The sequence below is a fragment of the Electrona antarctica genome (assembly GCF_951216825.1).
Source record: "Electrona antarctica genome assembly, chromosome: 8".
Taxonomy (NCBI): Eukaryota; Metazoa; Chordata; class Actinopteri; order Myctophiformes; family Myctophidae; genus Electrona; species Electrona antarctica.
Genome location: NC_136789.1, coordinates 24,382,803 through 24,396,188, shown reverse-complemented (window position 1 = coordinate 24,396,188; position 13,386 = coordinate 24,382,803). Strand labels below are relative to the sequence as shown.

The following is a 13,386-nucleotide window of genomic DNA, read 5'->3' as shown; positions in this document are numbered from 1 at the left end:
TAATTATCTCTCAGTTTCATTTGTCAGCTAAAACTATGATGAAAAATGTTCGTCGACTACCTTTTTTCACCGATGATCCAGTAGAACTAAAAGACGAGTCATTTTTATATTTGGTTGTGCTCTGAAAATATCAGATCTACAAGCTCTACAAGATCTACAAGCGCTGTGATGCATTGTGAGCTTCTAGATTGGCTATTTTCAGCATTATGACGCCATCAAGGACTGTCGGCAAAATTAACTGAAATCGTATGATATTTAGTCAACTAAAACGAGACTAAAACTAAAACTTTTCAGATGACTAAAATATAACTAAAACTAAATTAAACTGTATTTTAAAGACTATGACTAAATGAAAATGTGCTGTCTATAAATGAACTCAGTATTGTACTATGGAGGTAGCCCCACCATCTTATCAATGCATCTCGTCCATGGTGTTCAGCTGTCTGGAGCTCGATGGAGCAGGGCAGACTTCCTGTGACCCGTGAACTTGAACCACGTTACAGGCTTCTCTGTCAACGCTACACAACTTGAATTTCAAGCAATGAGTGGTTTGGCCCTGAAGCAATGCTCAATTGACAAGACATCATTCACAATTTTCACAATTCCCCTGATGACTCATTCAGTGCCTTGTATGTGATGAGTCACAAGACTGAATCATTAATTCCAGAGTGATCGGGTTCTGTGTTTGGTTTTCGTGCGTGCCGTGCATGCGAGAATTCTGTGTGTAGGTTGTGTTGGGACTGTGCATGTACCATATAAAGTGCACATCTGCACATACATACGTTTTAAGTTATTTGTTTGTGTGTTTGCATTTGTTTTGTGTGTGCATTTGTGCGTGCATGCATGTGTGCGTGCATGTACACGTGCATGTACACATGCATGTGTGAGAGGCCACATGTCATACTGTTGCTTGCAGCAGTGACAACGTGACCCCTAAGGGTCATTGTGTCATTTCTACCAGACAGGAGGGCAACTCACCGTGGTAATTACTGCCCTTTGCCTCAGCCGCTTAACCTTGACAAGGACAAACACAGATAGAGATCAGTTCTGTCTCCTTCCGTTTCTTACTTTTAAAGTAAGTTTTAAAATCGGTACAGGAAGTGGACTATAATCTAACAGTCAAGTACCTACAGTAGCAAGAACCCAAAATGCAAATATGCACTCAGTTAGTTTGAAACTTGCTTACAGTATTTACTTAATACTTGGTTACAGTATTTACTTACAAATTCTGCACTCATTTGATTTTGTACATTCTTCACAAGGTCCAGCTAGTGTGTTCTTCTCTTCTATTAAGACTTGAGCCATTGGGGTCATTGGACATATTAAGTGTGTCTTCATGTTTCAATTTCTCTTCATATACAGTAGCCTCTCACGTGCCTGGGTATGCTGCCCAGTAGTCATCATTGCAGTGTTCAATATGTTTCTGTCGTATAGAACTGACATATCAGAGTCATGAGTGAAACTGGAAATGGAGGGCTACTGCTTCCATTTTTGTGCATTCTCCTGGCACCTCCCGTAGCGCGCAGCCTAGGGTAACGGGCGAGATTATGTTAAACATGTAACTTGACTGGGTTTGTGAGACCCCAAATCGGTCAACCCATATCCTCACAACCAAACCCCTGCCGAACCGACCAGCCAGCCAGCCAGGTGGCCGGTGGGCCAACAAGGCAGCCAGCCTGCACGTCTGTCTGATCTTTTTCAATCCTTCAGTCTTGTCTAGGCCATATCATTGTCCCTCATTACATCTCTTGACCGTGTTGCTTAACCTCACGCGTACAGATTCATAAAACATTCAGCAGCATGTTACGTGTAAACACAATGCTGGTGTAAAATGTCCCTATGAATCTTTCAGGATGGAAATAATGTGGGGCTGCGTGCCTCCAGGGCGGATTTCTTCAAAAGCTTTCGCAAAAGAGGCAGAGGAGTTTGTTTTGACTTGTCGGAGGGCGAAAAAAAAAACAAGATGGTGGTTGATTGAGACGAACCGCAGGCAAGATGCACTACAGTGATTGGAGAACATAAATCTTTGTCAAGCTTCATGTTTAGAAGGACTGATCAAAGAAATTAATGTCTTGTTAACCCACATATTCAACTCTGTTTGCAGCAAATAATTAGCGTTTCCAAATGTGACTTCAAAGTAATATTAAACATAATTATTGTACTAAACTATAGTCAAAAAGTGAGTAGTCCTAATATTTTGCAATCAAGATAAAATGTATGAAATATTAGATTTTAATAGCTTTCAATACATAAGCTAGTTAGTCTACTTCATGAAAAGTGGTATTTTTGTATATGCTTGTATGGATTTTGCAAACATCGTTTAAAATTGTTTGTAGGCTACTAAGTAAATGTAAATGTATTTACTAATTAATTCATTCATTCATTCATTCATTCATTAATTCATTCATTCATTTGTTATCAAACCTGTGTCGGTCTAATAACTGAGCACCCCGTGGCCTTCCACCATAAGCCAATGAAGTATAATCTACAGGTAAACAGTGGTGTGAAGTTTTTCATCCAGATGTGAATAGTGCACTTTGTTTTGACTGTGGGGCCGTGAGAGAATTCCTTCCCTGCTAGGCAGACAGCTCTGCTGTTGATAGAGGCAGGTTAAGAGTGTCAGTCTTGCATCTCCCTGTTGCCCTGCCTTAACTGTTATTACAGGTTCTCAAACTCTGCACTGACATCCTGACACTCCAATTGTGTGGCTAAGAATGCACGCGTGTGCGTGTGTGCGTGCGCGCGCACGTGTGTGTATGTGTGTGTGTGTACAGTGGCGTACACAGTACTATTAAACAGCCTTATGCCTGGTTTATACTCTGTAGTACAACAGTGTCACTTGCCAAAAAGAACAGATTTACAAGCTATAAGAACCTGTTGCATTCAATAAGTGACGCCTTCATGAGTATAAATAAACCACAACCTGTTCTATACTTCATCATTGTTGAAAATAGCTGATCCATTGATTGATTATTTTATTAGACAATTAAAAAAAATGCAACCAGGGTATAAGCTCACAACTTTTGAATATTATTGAATGACCAAAATACGCATGTCAGGTTGTTGTGACAAGCATTTCAAACGGCTGAGTTGGGCCTGTGACAGGGAGCTGAAGGCTTCAAACATGTCTCACTAAACCCGCTTGACATGTGGAGGCACTGGAGTTGTTGTAGTAAACCGTATGTGTAGTTATCACTGCGCTGAAGGCCTGTTGGACGAAGGCGCGCCTTTAATATGAACGCGGAACAGTCGGAAACAGCTGGTCTTATTAACATGAAATGACAGTTGTTGCTGTAGCGTACGGCAGGCCAAGCTTGTAACCGACCACATGTTTGAATCCTCGGGAAGAGGTGGTAAGAGAGGGAGAAATGCCTCAACACAACTACTGACAAGGTGCTCTAAACTAAAGCAGTGCTTCTCAACCTTTTCTGGATCAGGGCCCACTTCAGAGCACGATATTTATTTGTATTTTTATTTTTTACATTACAGGTCACCAGAGTCTTTGTTATTCACTACCGTTCAATAAGGTACATTGAAGCACAGTCTAGAAGGGTCCACTGTATCTAAGACTGGTTCCCATACCTTTGTGAACCCTTCCATGTTATCACGGAGGAGATATAGAGAGCACGATTATTGATCAATCAATCAATTGTTTTCCGGCTTGGGTCAATGGAATTAACATAGTTAGTTAAGCTCCTATGTTTGTTTGTTTTGTCAAGGTTTAAAAGAAAAATCCCATGAACTTGTTTCTACATACATTTTTCATTACGGTACTAAAGCAAGGCATTTAACCTCTGATTGTTCCAAAGTGGAAAACGAGTGTGTTCAGTACCAGGTGTGTTCAGTGTCCAGGTGTGTCCAGTGTCCAGGTGTATCATTACCAGGTGTGTTCAGTGTCCAGGTGTGTTCAGTACCAGGTGTGTTCAGTGTCCAGGTGTGTTCAGTGTCCAGGTGTGTTCAGTGTTCAGGTGTGTTCAGTACCAGGTGTGTTCAGTGTCCAGGTGTGTTCAGTGTCCAGGTGTGTTCAGTGTCCAGGTGTGTTCAGTGTCAGGTGTGTTCAGTGTCCAGGTGTGTTCAGTGTCCAGGTGTGTTCAGTGTCCAGGTGTGTTCAGTGTCCAGGTGTGTTCAGTATCCAGGTGTATTCAGTACCAGGGTGTCTACCAGGTGTGTTCAGTACCAGTGTGTCTACCAGGCGTGTTCAGTACCAGTGTGTCTACCAGGTGTGTTCAGTACCAGTGTGTCTACCAGGTGTGTTCAGTACCAGTGTGTCTACCAGGTATGTTCAGTACAAGGTGTGTTCAGTGTCCAGGTATGTTCAGTACAAGGTGTGTTCAGTGCCAGTGTGTTCATTACCAGGTGTGTTCATTACCAGGTGTGTTCATTACCAGGTGTGTTCATTACCAGGTGTATTCACCCTCCTTGTCTCACTTGCAGGTGTTCTATTAGATGCACCATATGGTACACATCTGCACCTGCTGTTGTTTATTTACATAGATTATTTGCTGCTGCTGTTTGACTTACTGTACATAGTGCTATTGGTATTATTCTCATGTACATACTGGTCATGATACTGTATATGTAGGCCTGTAGTTTGCATATATTGTTTTCCACCTTACTCTTCTTTCTATCTCTATTCTTCTTCCCTTTCCTGAAAACAAATTTCACGCACTTGTGACGTGACAACATGTGACGTAACAATAAACCTGATTCTTATTCTAACTGTCTGAATTTATAGAAAGGCGCGGCTAGAATAATGTTAAGGAAAATCTTCCCTGGACAAATAGGGTTTGGTTTGCATGTAGACTGTGGCTTATCCCACATGTCGTCACCTCAGTATGAGAAGTCAAATTATCAGTGTGTGTGTGTGTGTGTGTGTGTGTGTGTGTGTGTGTGTGTGTGTGTGTGTGTGTGTGTGTGTGTGTGTGTGTGTGTGTGTGTGTGTGTGTGTGTGTGTGTGTGTGTGTGTGTGTCTTCCACTATAGGTAGACGCCTATAGTACTCTTCTACTATCAGTACATGACTGTACATTATTTACAGCAAATTATTGTAATGTGTGTCCTTGTATTGTATCTGTTAAGTGGAATAAATGGTTTAAATGTGTGTGTTTGTTCCATTTGTACACTTAAATTAACATTAACAATTCATTAACATCAACATAAATTTTACAGGATTTTTAAATGAAAAGGGTTGAGAATCACTGTTCTACTGCACCTTACATCGTAGAGACTTAAACGCTGGATTCGAGGGTATATATAAAATGATATGTACCCTTATGTATATTTAAAAATTATTTTAATCTCAGCCGAGACTTAGGATATCACTCCTGTATAATGATGTTGCTCTTTCGGATCAAACGCAGTAAAACCCTGAATCATTATAACTTTGGTCTTGATCAATGTTTCTTGTAGAACAAAAGATTTGGCCTACGTGGGCTTGTGCTTAAACATTTTGTTGGTTTAATTTGAACAAAAAAATCTAGCTTTACATCAAACTATTCAAATCGAGACAAGGATCCCTAATTGTACGGTGGCTTCGTTGAGCGATTGATCTAAATTCTAGCATCAAATTACAAACTAAAGTACAGCCCAGTGTTAGCTCAGTTGCAGGTAGGGAAACCCAGCTAATATATCATCTCAGCCACTTCTAAGGGTGGGCCATATTTACCGTACTGCCATAATACCCTATCATCAATTCCCTTTGTAGTAACGGATTCCGGGGCTCACAGGATTACAACAGGCAATTTCAGCGAGCCACATTTACAGGTGTAAGCATCAGCTTTTGTCTCCTCTTTGTGCCTCTATCCTCTGTGAACGCGGCGCAGACAGTGAAGCAGCGCGCTCGCCGTGCCTGCGCGGCCTTAAACAGAACGGCTCAGGCCCAATAAGCCCCACAGGGAAACCAAAATGGCCACTTATCTCCCCAGAGGGGTTAGCGGATTGGAGCGGGACGCGGCCGTAAACGATCCCCCTCCATTCCGTATAACATATACACGCCATCAGCATCCCGTGGAAAATTGACAGTGCGGCAACATCTACACGCAGACAGACAGATGAAGAACATCTCCTGCTTCTCTGCACCTACACATTTGCCGGGGCGGGACAGGGGAGCGAATCTCGGCATATACGGCACATTTCCACGTGAACAGGGGTTGAATCTCAAGCAGTGCGGAGACAGGCTTACAGTCGCACAGCACCAAATCCGCCCCATTCCCCCCACCGCCCCACTCCCAGCCCCTAGCCGCTTCCACCCCAGTCACACGTGCTGACCAGCACAGGCCCTAAAGGAGCAAATGAGGGTCACTTAGGTACCGGCATTAACCTTAGATGGCAGAGTGACAGGGTCGAGACTTATAGTAAGCTATCTCTCTCTCTCTCTCTCAATCAATATTCCCACCTCCCCCCATTATTCTCTCTCTCTCTCTCTCTCTCTCTCTCTGTCTGTCTCCTTCCAGTTAGGGCTTAGAGAGGGTTCACGGGGAGGGGAGGGGCAGGGGGGCTTGTGTGCGTGTGTGTGTGTGTGTGTGTGTGTGTGTGTGTGTGTGTGTGTGTGTGTGTTGAATAATTCAGATGGGACTTTACCTTAATATGCTGTCAAAACAACAGTATTGTTGTCGGCCCCCATATCGCCTCGGATTTACTCCACCATCATGCAGTCACAACAGACATGAATTTGTTCCTGAAGAAGAAGAAGAAGAAGAAGAAGAAGAAGAAGAAGAAGAAGAAGAAGAAGACGAAAGGCTATTTTCAAAGATATTTCGCATAGCGGGAAAGGCTAGATCGAAACATCAAGTTAACTTAATTTATTGAGTGGTTAAATATCTGGAATCCAGAATGAATCCAACATATTAATAGTAAAGATCATGTATCGATAAACAAACAGAACACTGATGATAGTGCTGTCAAACAAATCTATGAAGCCATCGATGAAATCTATGAAAATGTTTAACCTGCAACAATAATGTCTGTCGCATCTCTCTCTCTCTCTCTCTCTCTCTCTCTTTCTCTCTCTCGCTCTCTCTCTCTCTCTCTCTCTCTCTCTCTCTCTCTCTCTCTCTCTCTCTCTCTCTGCTAAGAGATGGTTGCACTGAACAACCTTAAAGACCCATGCTTTAAACTAAGACTCAGGACTTTGCTCATGTTAAGTTACACACAGAACAGAATCCTGGTACATGACCTGGTGAACTGGAACCATTTCCTGTGCTCTGTGATGACATACAGTACAGTGACATGAACACCTAGACAGGATGAAGGCTGGGAGAGCTAGTGTTGAATTCATTCTGAGAGTGTATGGACTCTAAAGAGTCTATTTGTACACTCTCAGAGTTAAATTAAAGTTGGGGTAAGTGTTTTTGTATAATATATATATACAAATTTCATCCAATCAGGGGAGAGAAGCTGATGAATGGGCAATCACTCCTGATTGGTTGACATTTGGCCACCCGCCTGAAAATTTACAGTTTGTTTATTAAAACTCATTGAAGGCCAAGTACTGATTTGACTTCTTTTTCAGAAAGTGCCTCCAGGCCAAAGACGTTTTAACTTCTTTTTAAAGGGGCTTAAATTGATTTAACATTATAATCATGATTTAAGACAAATCTTACAACTCTCGTTGTAAAAAAAATTGAACAAATGTATGGTGGCCTGTGCTGAACTATTGTTACTGCCATTTAGCGGTGGTTGAGTTAAAGAGCTGGTGAGACGGGGAGAGCTATAGCTATGATCACAAAATAGAGCTTAACACAGGATGGCATTTGGGTTAAAACATATTCTATGAGAGCACAAATGCTATGACTGAATTTCTGAAATTCTATAGTGAAATATGTTCGCACACACACACACACACACACACACACACACACACACACACACACACACACACACACACACACACACACACACACACACACACACACACACACACACACACACACACACACACACACACACAGTGTTGACATGCCTGTGTGTATAGTGTATATATAATTTGACTCTAATGTGTACGCAATACTAACAATTTACCCCATAATAACTGTTTTTCCACTTAGCAATGTAAAAATCGGTTTTGAAAAGATATTGCGGGTTAATTGGAATTTAGTTACACATCTCAAGCGCTAACATTCTGTGATGCAGCTTGGTCTCATGGGGCTGGTTCAGTGGCAGAGCAATCCCTTCAGATCATAATTCATGTTTTTATTAGGGCGCCTAGCTCCCAGGATGCAGCGCAGCATTTCCAGTTGGCAGACAATGTTGACATTTCTCTTTTAATGACTCTTTAATCGTGCAATTTTCTCCCGGAGAAATAAAAGCAAACCTAAGCAAAGATTTAGTCACACACTCACTTCTCAAAAGCCTGTTGGAGCGCCGACATCAAAGGAAGAAGGACAAGTCACACAGGGAAAGGCAAAGCTAATGATACCGGTATATAATCACTTTTAATTATAATGTGTCGTGAGGGATACATATCTCATAGCAGCTTCTCCATGACCTAGAAAGGGAAGCTGCCAGCGCTGGCACAGGAAATGGAATAACCTGCCAGCGCTGGCACAGGAAACGGACTAACCTCTTGCAAAAGTTCAGGCGTGGATCCAGTGGTGGAAGGTAACTAAGTATATTTACTTAGACCCATTTAGACCTGAGGCCGATTCTACACATGCTTTCCTGACAGTTTTCTGAAATGTTTCTATATCAGTGGTGCTCAACCTTTTTCATGTCAAGGACCCCCAGAATTATCCGTATTTAACTATTTTGCCACAGACCCCCGTCTGAAAATTCTGTAGTTTCAGGGACCCCCCCCAGAAGCAAAGATTTGAGTTAAAAATGTTCGCTCTGAAAGAATATATATTCAAAGATTTGCATCACAGTTTCACGATTTAAAAAAAATCTACAAGCTCGGAGTGCCGCGCTACGAGCTTGTAGATCTGCTATTTTTGTAATAGCTAAACATTAACTAAATGGTTAAAACACCAAAAGAGGTTCCCGTCCAGAATGAGTTAAGTACTGTACTTATGTACAATTCTGAGGTACTTTTACTTTACTAAAGTATAGCCGTATGTCCAATTTCAAACAATTGTACTCCACTATGAAACCTTTAGTTACTTTGTAGATTTGTATAATTACTGCAGAACATATACATTAACCACGTCATCCCTATACACTTTGGATATTTGGTGAGCTTGTAGATCTGCTATTTCTGAGTATTTCTACAGTGTGGTATTGATAATTTACCTTAAGTACAACATGTGAGTACTTCTTCCATCACTGATGACCTAGAAATGGAAGCTGCCAGTGTTGGCACAGGAAATTCAACAACCTCTTTCAAAAGTTCAGGTATGGATCAGTATGTAGGTGTATAAGGTTATCACTCTTCAACAGCACATAAATTAAACACAATTGAAAGCAAAATGTAAATTGTGCCGATTTTATGACAAGGCCAATTTGGAAAAGAGTCACAACGACCATTACTGATAATTTCCATAAGCCACGTGAAGAATAGAGCAGTTATTTTAGCCTAAACACACACACATGTACACACCCCCCCCCAACAATACAATAGGCATGTCACTCAGTACTCTATAAGTAACAACGTCTCCACCATATATGGCGGCTGCCAATTATAGCAGAGACACCACAAGCCTTTTTGCCTCCTTTTTGGGACACACACACACAGACAACTCCCCACTAAAACATCAGAAACCATTATGTTTTTCCCTTTTACTTTTCTTACCGAAGCAATCCTGTCACGAACCACATGCTGGAAGTTCAGATTTGACAAGTGTCACATTACACATGTCACATATATAAGTCTCAGAGGCATTTGTGCTTACATTAGCTCGCACACACACAAAGGGCTCATCTGAAATCCTGGGGTTGGGCACCAATTTGCCCATGGGTGTGCGATCCCACGCATCGTCTGGATGAGGAAAATGTGCCCCCCATACACCCCACCCCACCCCACCCCATTCCACCACACCCCACCCAGCCCCACCCTTGTGATTGGATTTCATGACAAATTGACTTTCAAATTCTTCTTCGGGAATACAGTCGTATTTCATAAGCCAGAGTCAGCACAAGATGCGGGCGATCAATCTTGTAACCTGGAGCGGCGTGGCAGAGCTATTCATCTTACGTCACACACCAGAGCCGTGATATTAACCCGTACACGGACGCAGATGTACACACACACGCACGCACGCACGCACGTGCATGCGTTTTATCTCATACACGTAACACACGCAAATACACTGCACGCATGTCCTGATGCAGACTTGTTTTTTCTCTCTCTATCTCTGTCCATCTGTCACGCTGACATGCATAATATAAACACACACACACACACACACACACACACACACACACACACACACACACACACACACACACACACACACACACACACACACACACACACACACACACACACACACACACACACACACACACACACACACACACACACACACACACACACACACACACACACACACACACAAAAGGGCAAAGGCAGATTTCATGCACCCTCCTCCACTTCTAAGATCGGTGGGTTTTTCTGAATTTGTGGAGGTTTTTGTGGGGTGCAAAGAACAGCTTTGATGTCACCGTATATCTTCTTGATCTCCCTGGCTCCACTCTGGCCTCTGTTACCTTCAGGTTTTACTTAAAGCAGCACCAAATGTCTAATTTAAGGCCGGGCTTATGGAAATTGGACTTTATATACTGCTGGCCCCCATCTCCTCGAGCGCTTTAACAGCCTTTTTGAGTTGGGGACTGTAACTCACCGCTGAAGGTGTTTGGCCAAGGCCACGAGCAGATCTGGGGCCCGAAGGTGAAGGTGGGTCTACGCAGGAATACATTGGGGATAGGATTCCTGGCATGGTTACCGCACGTACTCCCATGGAAGAAGGATAATCTGTTCTGATCTATTGGCTGAGTGCTGTCTGTGGCAGCCGACCCGTAGTGTTCTCTCGCGTGTACTGTTGGCGATCCGCAAAACTTTCACGCTCGGGAACGACTGTCAATTTCACACCAATGTAATCACTGCCAATTCCCACCATGTGTAGTGCGGTCCCCGTCCCGTCGCTGCTGCCAACCCAACCCCCGCCATTCTTGGCCTGGAGATGAAATGGACCACATCAAGCACTCAGTCACTTCCTTGTTCATCACATGTCACATGCACCATTAGCACCAATGAGAGTGCAGCAGTTGGGAACTTGAGTAAATCAAAATGATATCACTGAACTGATGATTCAACAACACAACTAACAATGCAAATGTTCTAAAAGAAAAAATAATAACATACCAAAACAATATTACACAAGCAGTTAAAAGAGTGTTGTGGTTATTATAGCAACAAAGTTGCAAGGCATGTTTTGACATAATTGTGCCGCTTTTGCATGCGTTTTCTGACATACGGTATAATAACAGCTATTTGTTTTGACAGCATTTTACCAGTGTAGGTTTGGGCATGGCGATGAAGCTGTTTATGCAGGAACAGCCTCATCACCATTCTCTCCATTCGCCAATTTAGTTACACACGCCACCCCCGTTCTTGCAGATGTCAAAAGCTTTGTTTATACAGGTAACCGATACAGGCAAATGGTTTGCTTTGCATTCATTTAACAAACTGTGTACACTAGGTACAACTGTCCCTCGGTCTCCTTCCGTCTCGTCTTATCTCTCTATATCTTTACATCCGAGTAAGAAATTCACTTCGAGACCGAAAGATAAAGTGGGGAGAGAAAAAAAAGGGAAAAGCCCTGAAACGTATAAGCTTGTTCCTCTTTAACCCATTTACACCTCAGGCCGATTCTACAAAATGTCTTCTAAATCCTAACAGTCATGTTTCTATGTCAGTGGTGCTCAAGGACCCCCAAAAATACATGTAATTGGCCGCCGACTCCCATCAGAAAATATGTTGTTCCAGGGACCCTCCCAGAAGCAAAGATTTGAGTTAAAAATGTTCGCTCTGAAAGAATATATATTCAAAGATTTGCGCCACATTCTCACGATTTTTCAAAAATAGCAGATCTACAAGCTCGTAGCGCAGCACTTGGTGCCGCGCTACGAGCTTGTAGATCTGCTATTTTTCAACAGCTAAAGTATAACATTGCTTAAAAGACCAAAAGGGGTTTCCCGTTCTAAACGGGTTAATATCCCCGCCAATTTATTCCGCCTGTCTGTCAGCGGCACCATCCATCTGTAACATGAAGACAATGATGTAGACGTCTCCCGTGTGGCAGCTGTGGCCTCTCGTCAGGAGACGACCGGCTCCTTTGCATGCGATGCTACCCACCCAGGGCCACACGGACGGGTTTTCATATTAATCAGGTGGCTGGTATATAGCAGACAATCAGCCGTGGAGGTACATGCACTTCTAGTTGCAGTTGTGGTAAACTCTGAGGTGTGTGTGTGTGTGTGCGTGTGCGTGTGCGCGTGTGTGTGTGCGTGTGTTTGTGCGTGTGGGCAGGAAGAGGGCATGAATTATTCCGCCATGTGCTCCCGAACAATGCGGACATCTGCATACGACAATGCAATCAGGCGAGCTTCTGAACAGCTGCCAAAGACAGGCGAACCAGTAATATGAGAGGCCTGACCCAAACAAAGGCCCGAAACCATTGGACGAGCCAAACCTGAGGCATCCCCTCATCATCACTCATCAAGGTGACAACATCCAGCTTGGTTACAAACACTTAAAATCCAACCAACACAGATACATAATGACGATGATGCCCAGAGGAGATCACACTGTACGCCTACTGTACAGTGTGAGAACAATTAGCCGCGTCTGCTCGAAGGAAAGAAAACAGCTTGTTAACACACAAACACACACGCACGCACACAGTTGAGAGATATCCAAAGGTACCACAGTCAGGTACTGAGCAACTCGAGGGGTGGGTGGGGGGGCGGGGGTGGGCATATATGTTTCTTGTCTACTAATACACACACCACTGCACAAAGAGCTTGGCCAAGCATTACTGACAGAACACAGAACCTTCTCGTCAACTTGTGTCTTTCGGTCTATCTTAGCTGTAATGGTCTGCATTTCTATAGCCACCGCTGCCCATCAGCTTATTTGCGGACATGTGTTCTGTTGTCATCTGGCAGTCAAGGTAGACGTCCGCTGAATGACTTTGAAAGCTGAAGGCACACGAAAACACCACGGAGCGTTGCTGTGGTGGAGCTGCTCTCATAGCAACCAACAGGGAGCCAGGTCAATGGCAGTGGAGGGTGAAGTGATAATTGGACCGTTTATATGCACCAAACCTCTGAGCGATGACACACTCTTCAAGTGTGCGGTTCAGGACTCGTCATTTTCTCAGCTGTTCCACGATTACATCCCAACACGCACGTGCACATACTGTATGCAAAGTTACAAAACGCATAGAGACGA

The 13,386-nt window shown here is 43.2% G+C and overlaps 1 protein-coding gene across 1 annotated transcript in view; it reads left to right on the top strand.

Annotated features, from left to right (window-relative positions):
• ddx46 (DEAD (Asp-Glu-Ala-Asp) box polypeptide 46) overlaps window positions 1-5,958 on the top strand; it is a gene marked incomplete at its 3' end in the record, with an annotated part of 101,830 nt that extends 95,872 nt beyond the window's left edge. Inside the window, exons 22-23 of the mRNA XM_079508938.1 lie at window positions 4,096-4,276; window positions 5,822-5,958. Coding sequence (XP_079365064.1) covers window positions 4,096-4,276; window positions 5,822-5,958 — 318 coding nt within the window. The remainder of the gene's footprint in view (window positions 1-4,095; window positions 4,277-5,821) is intronic.
• Window positions 5,959-13,386: the final 7,428 nt, after the last annotated feature.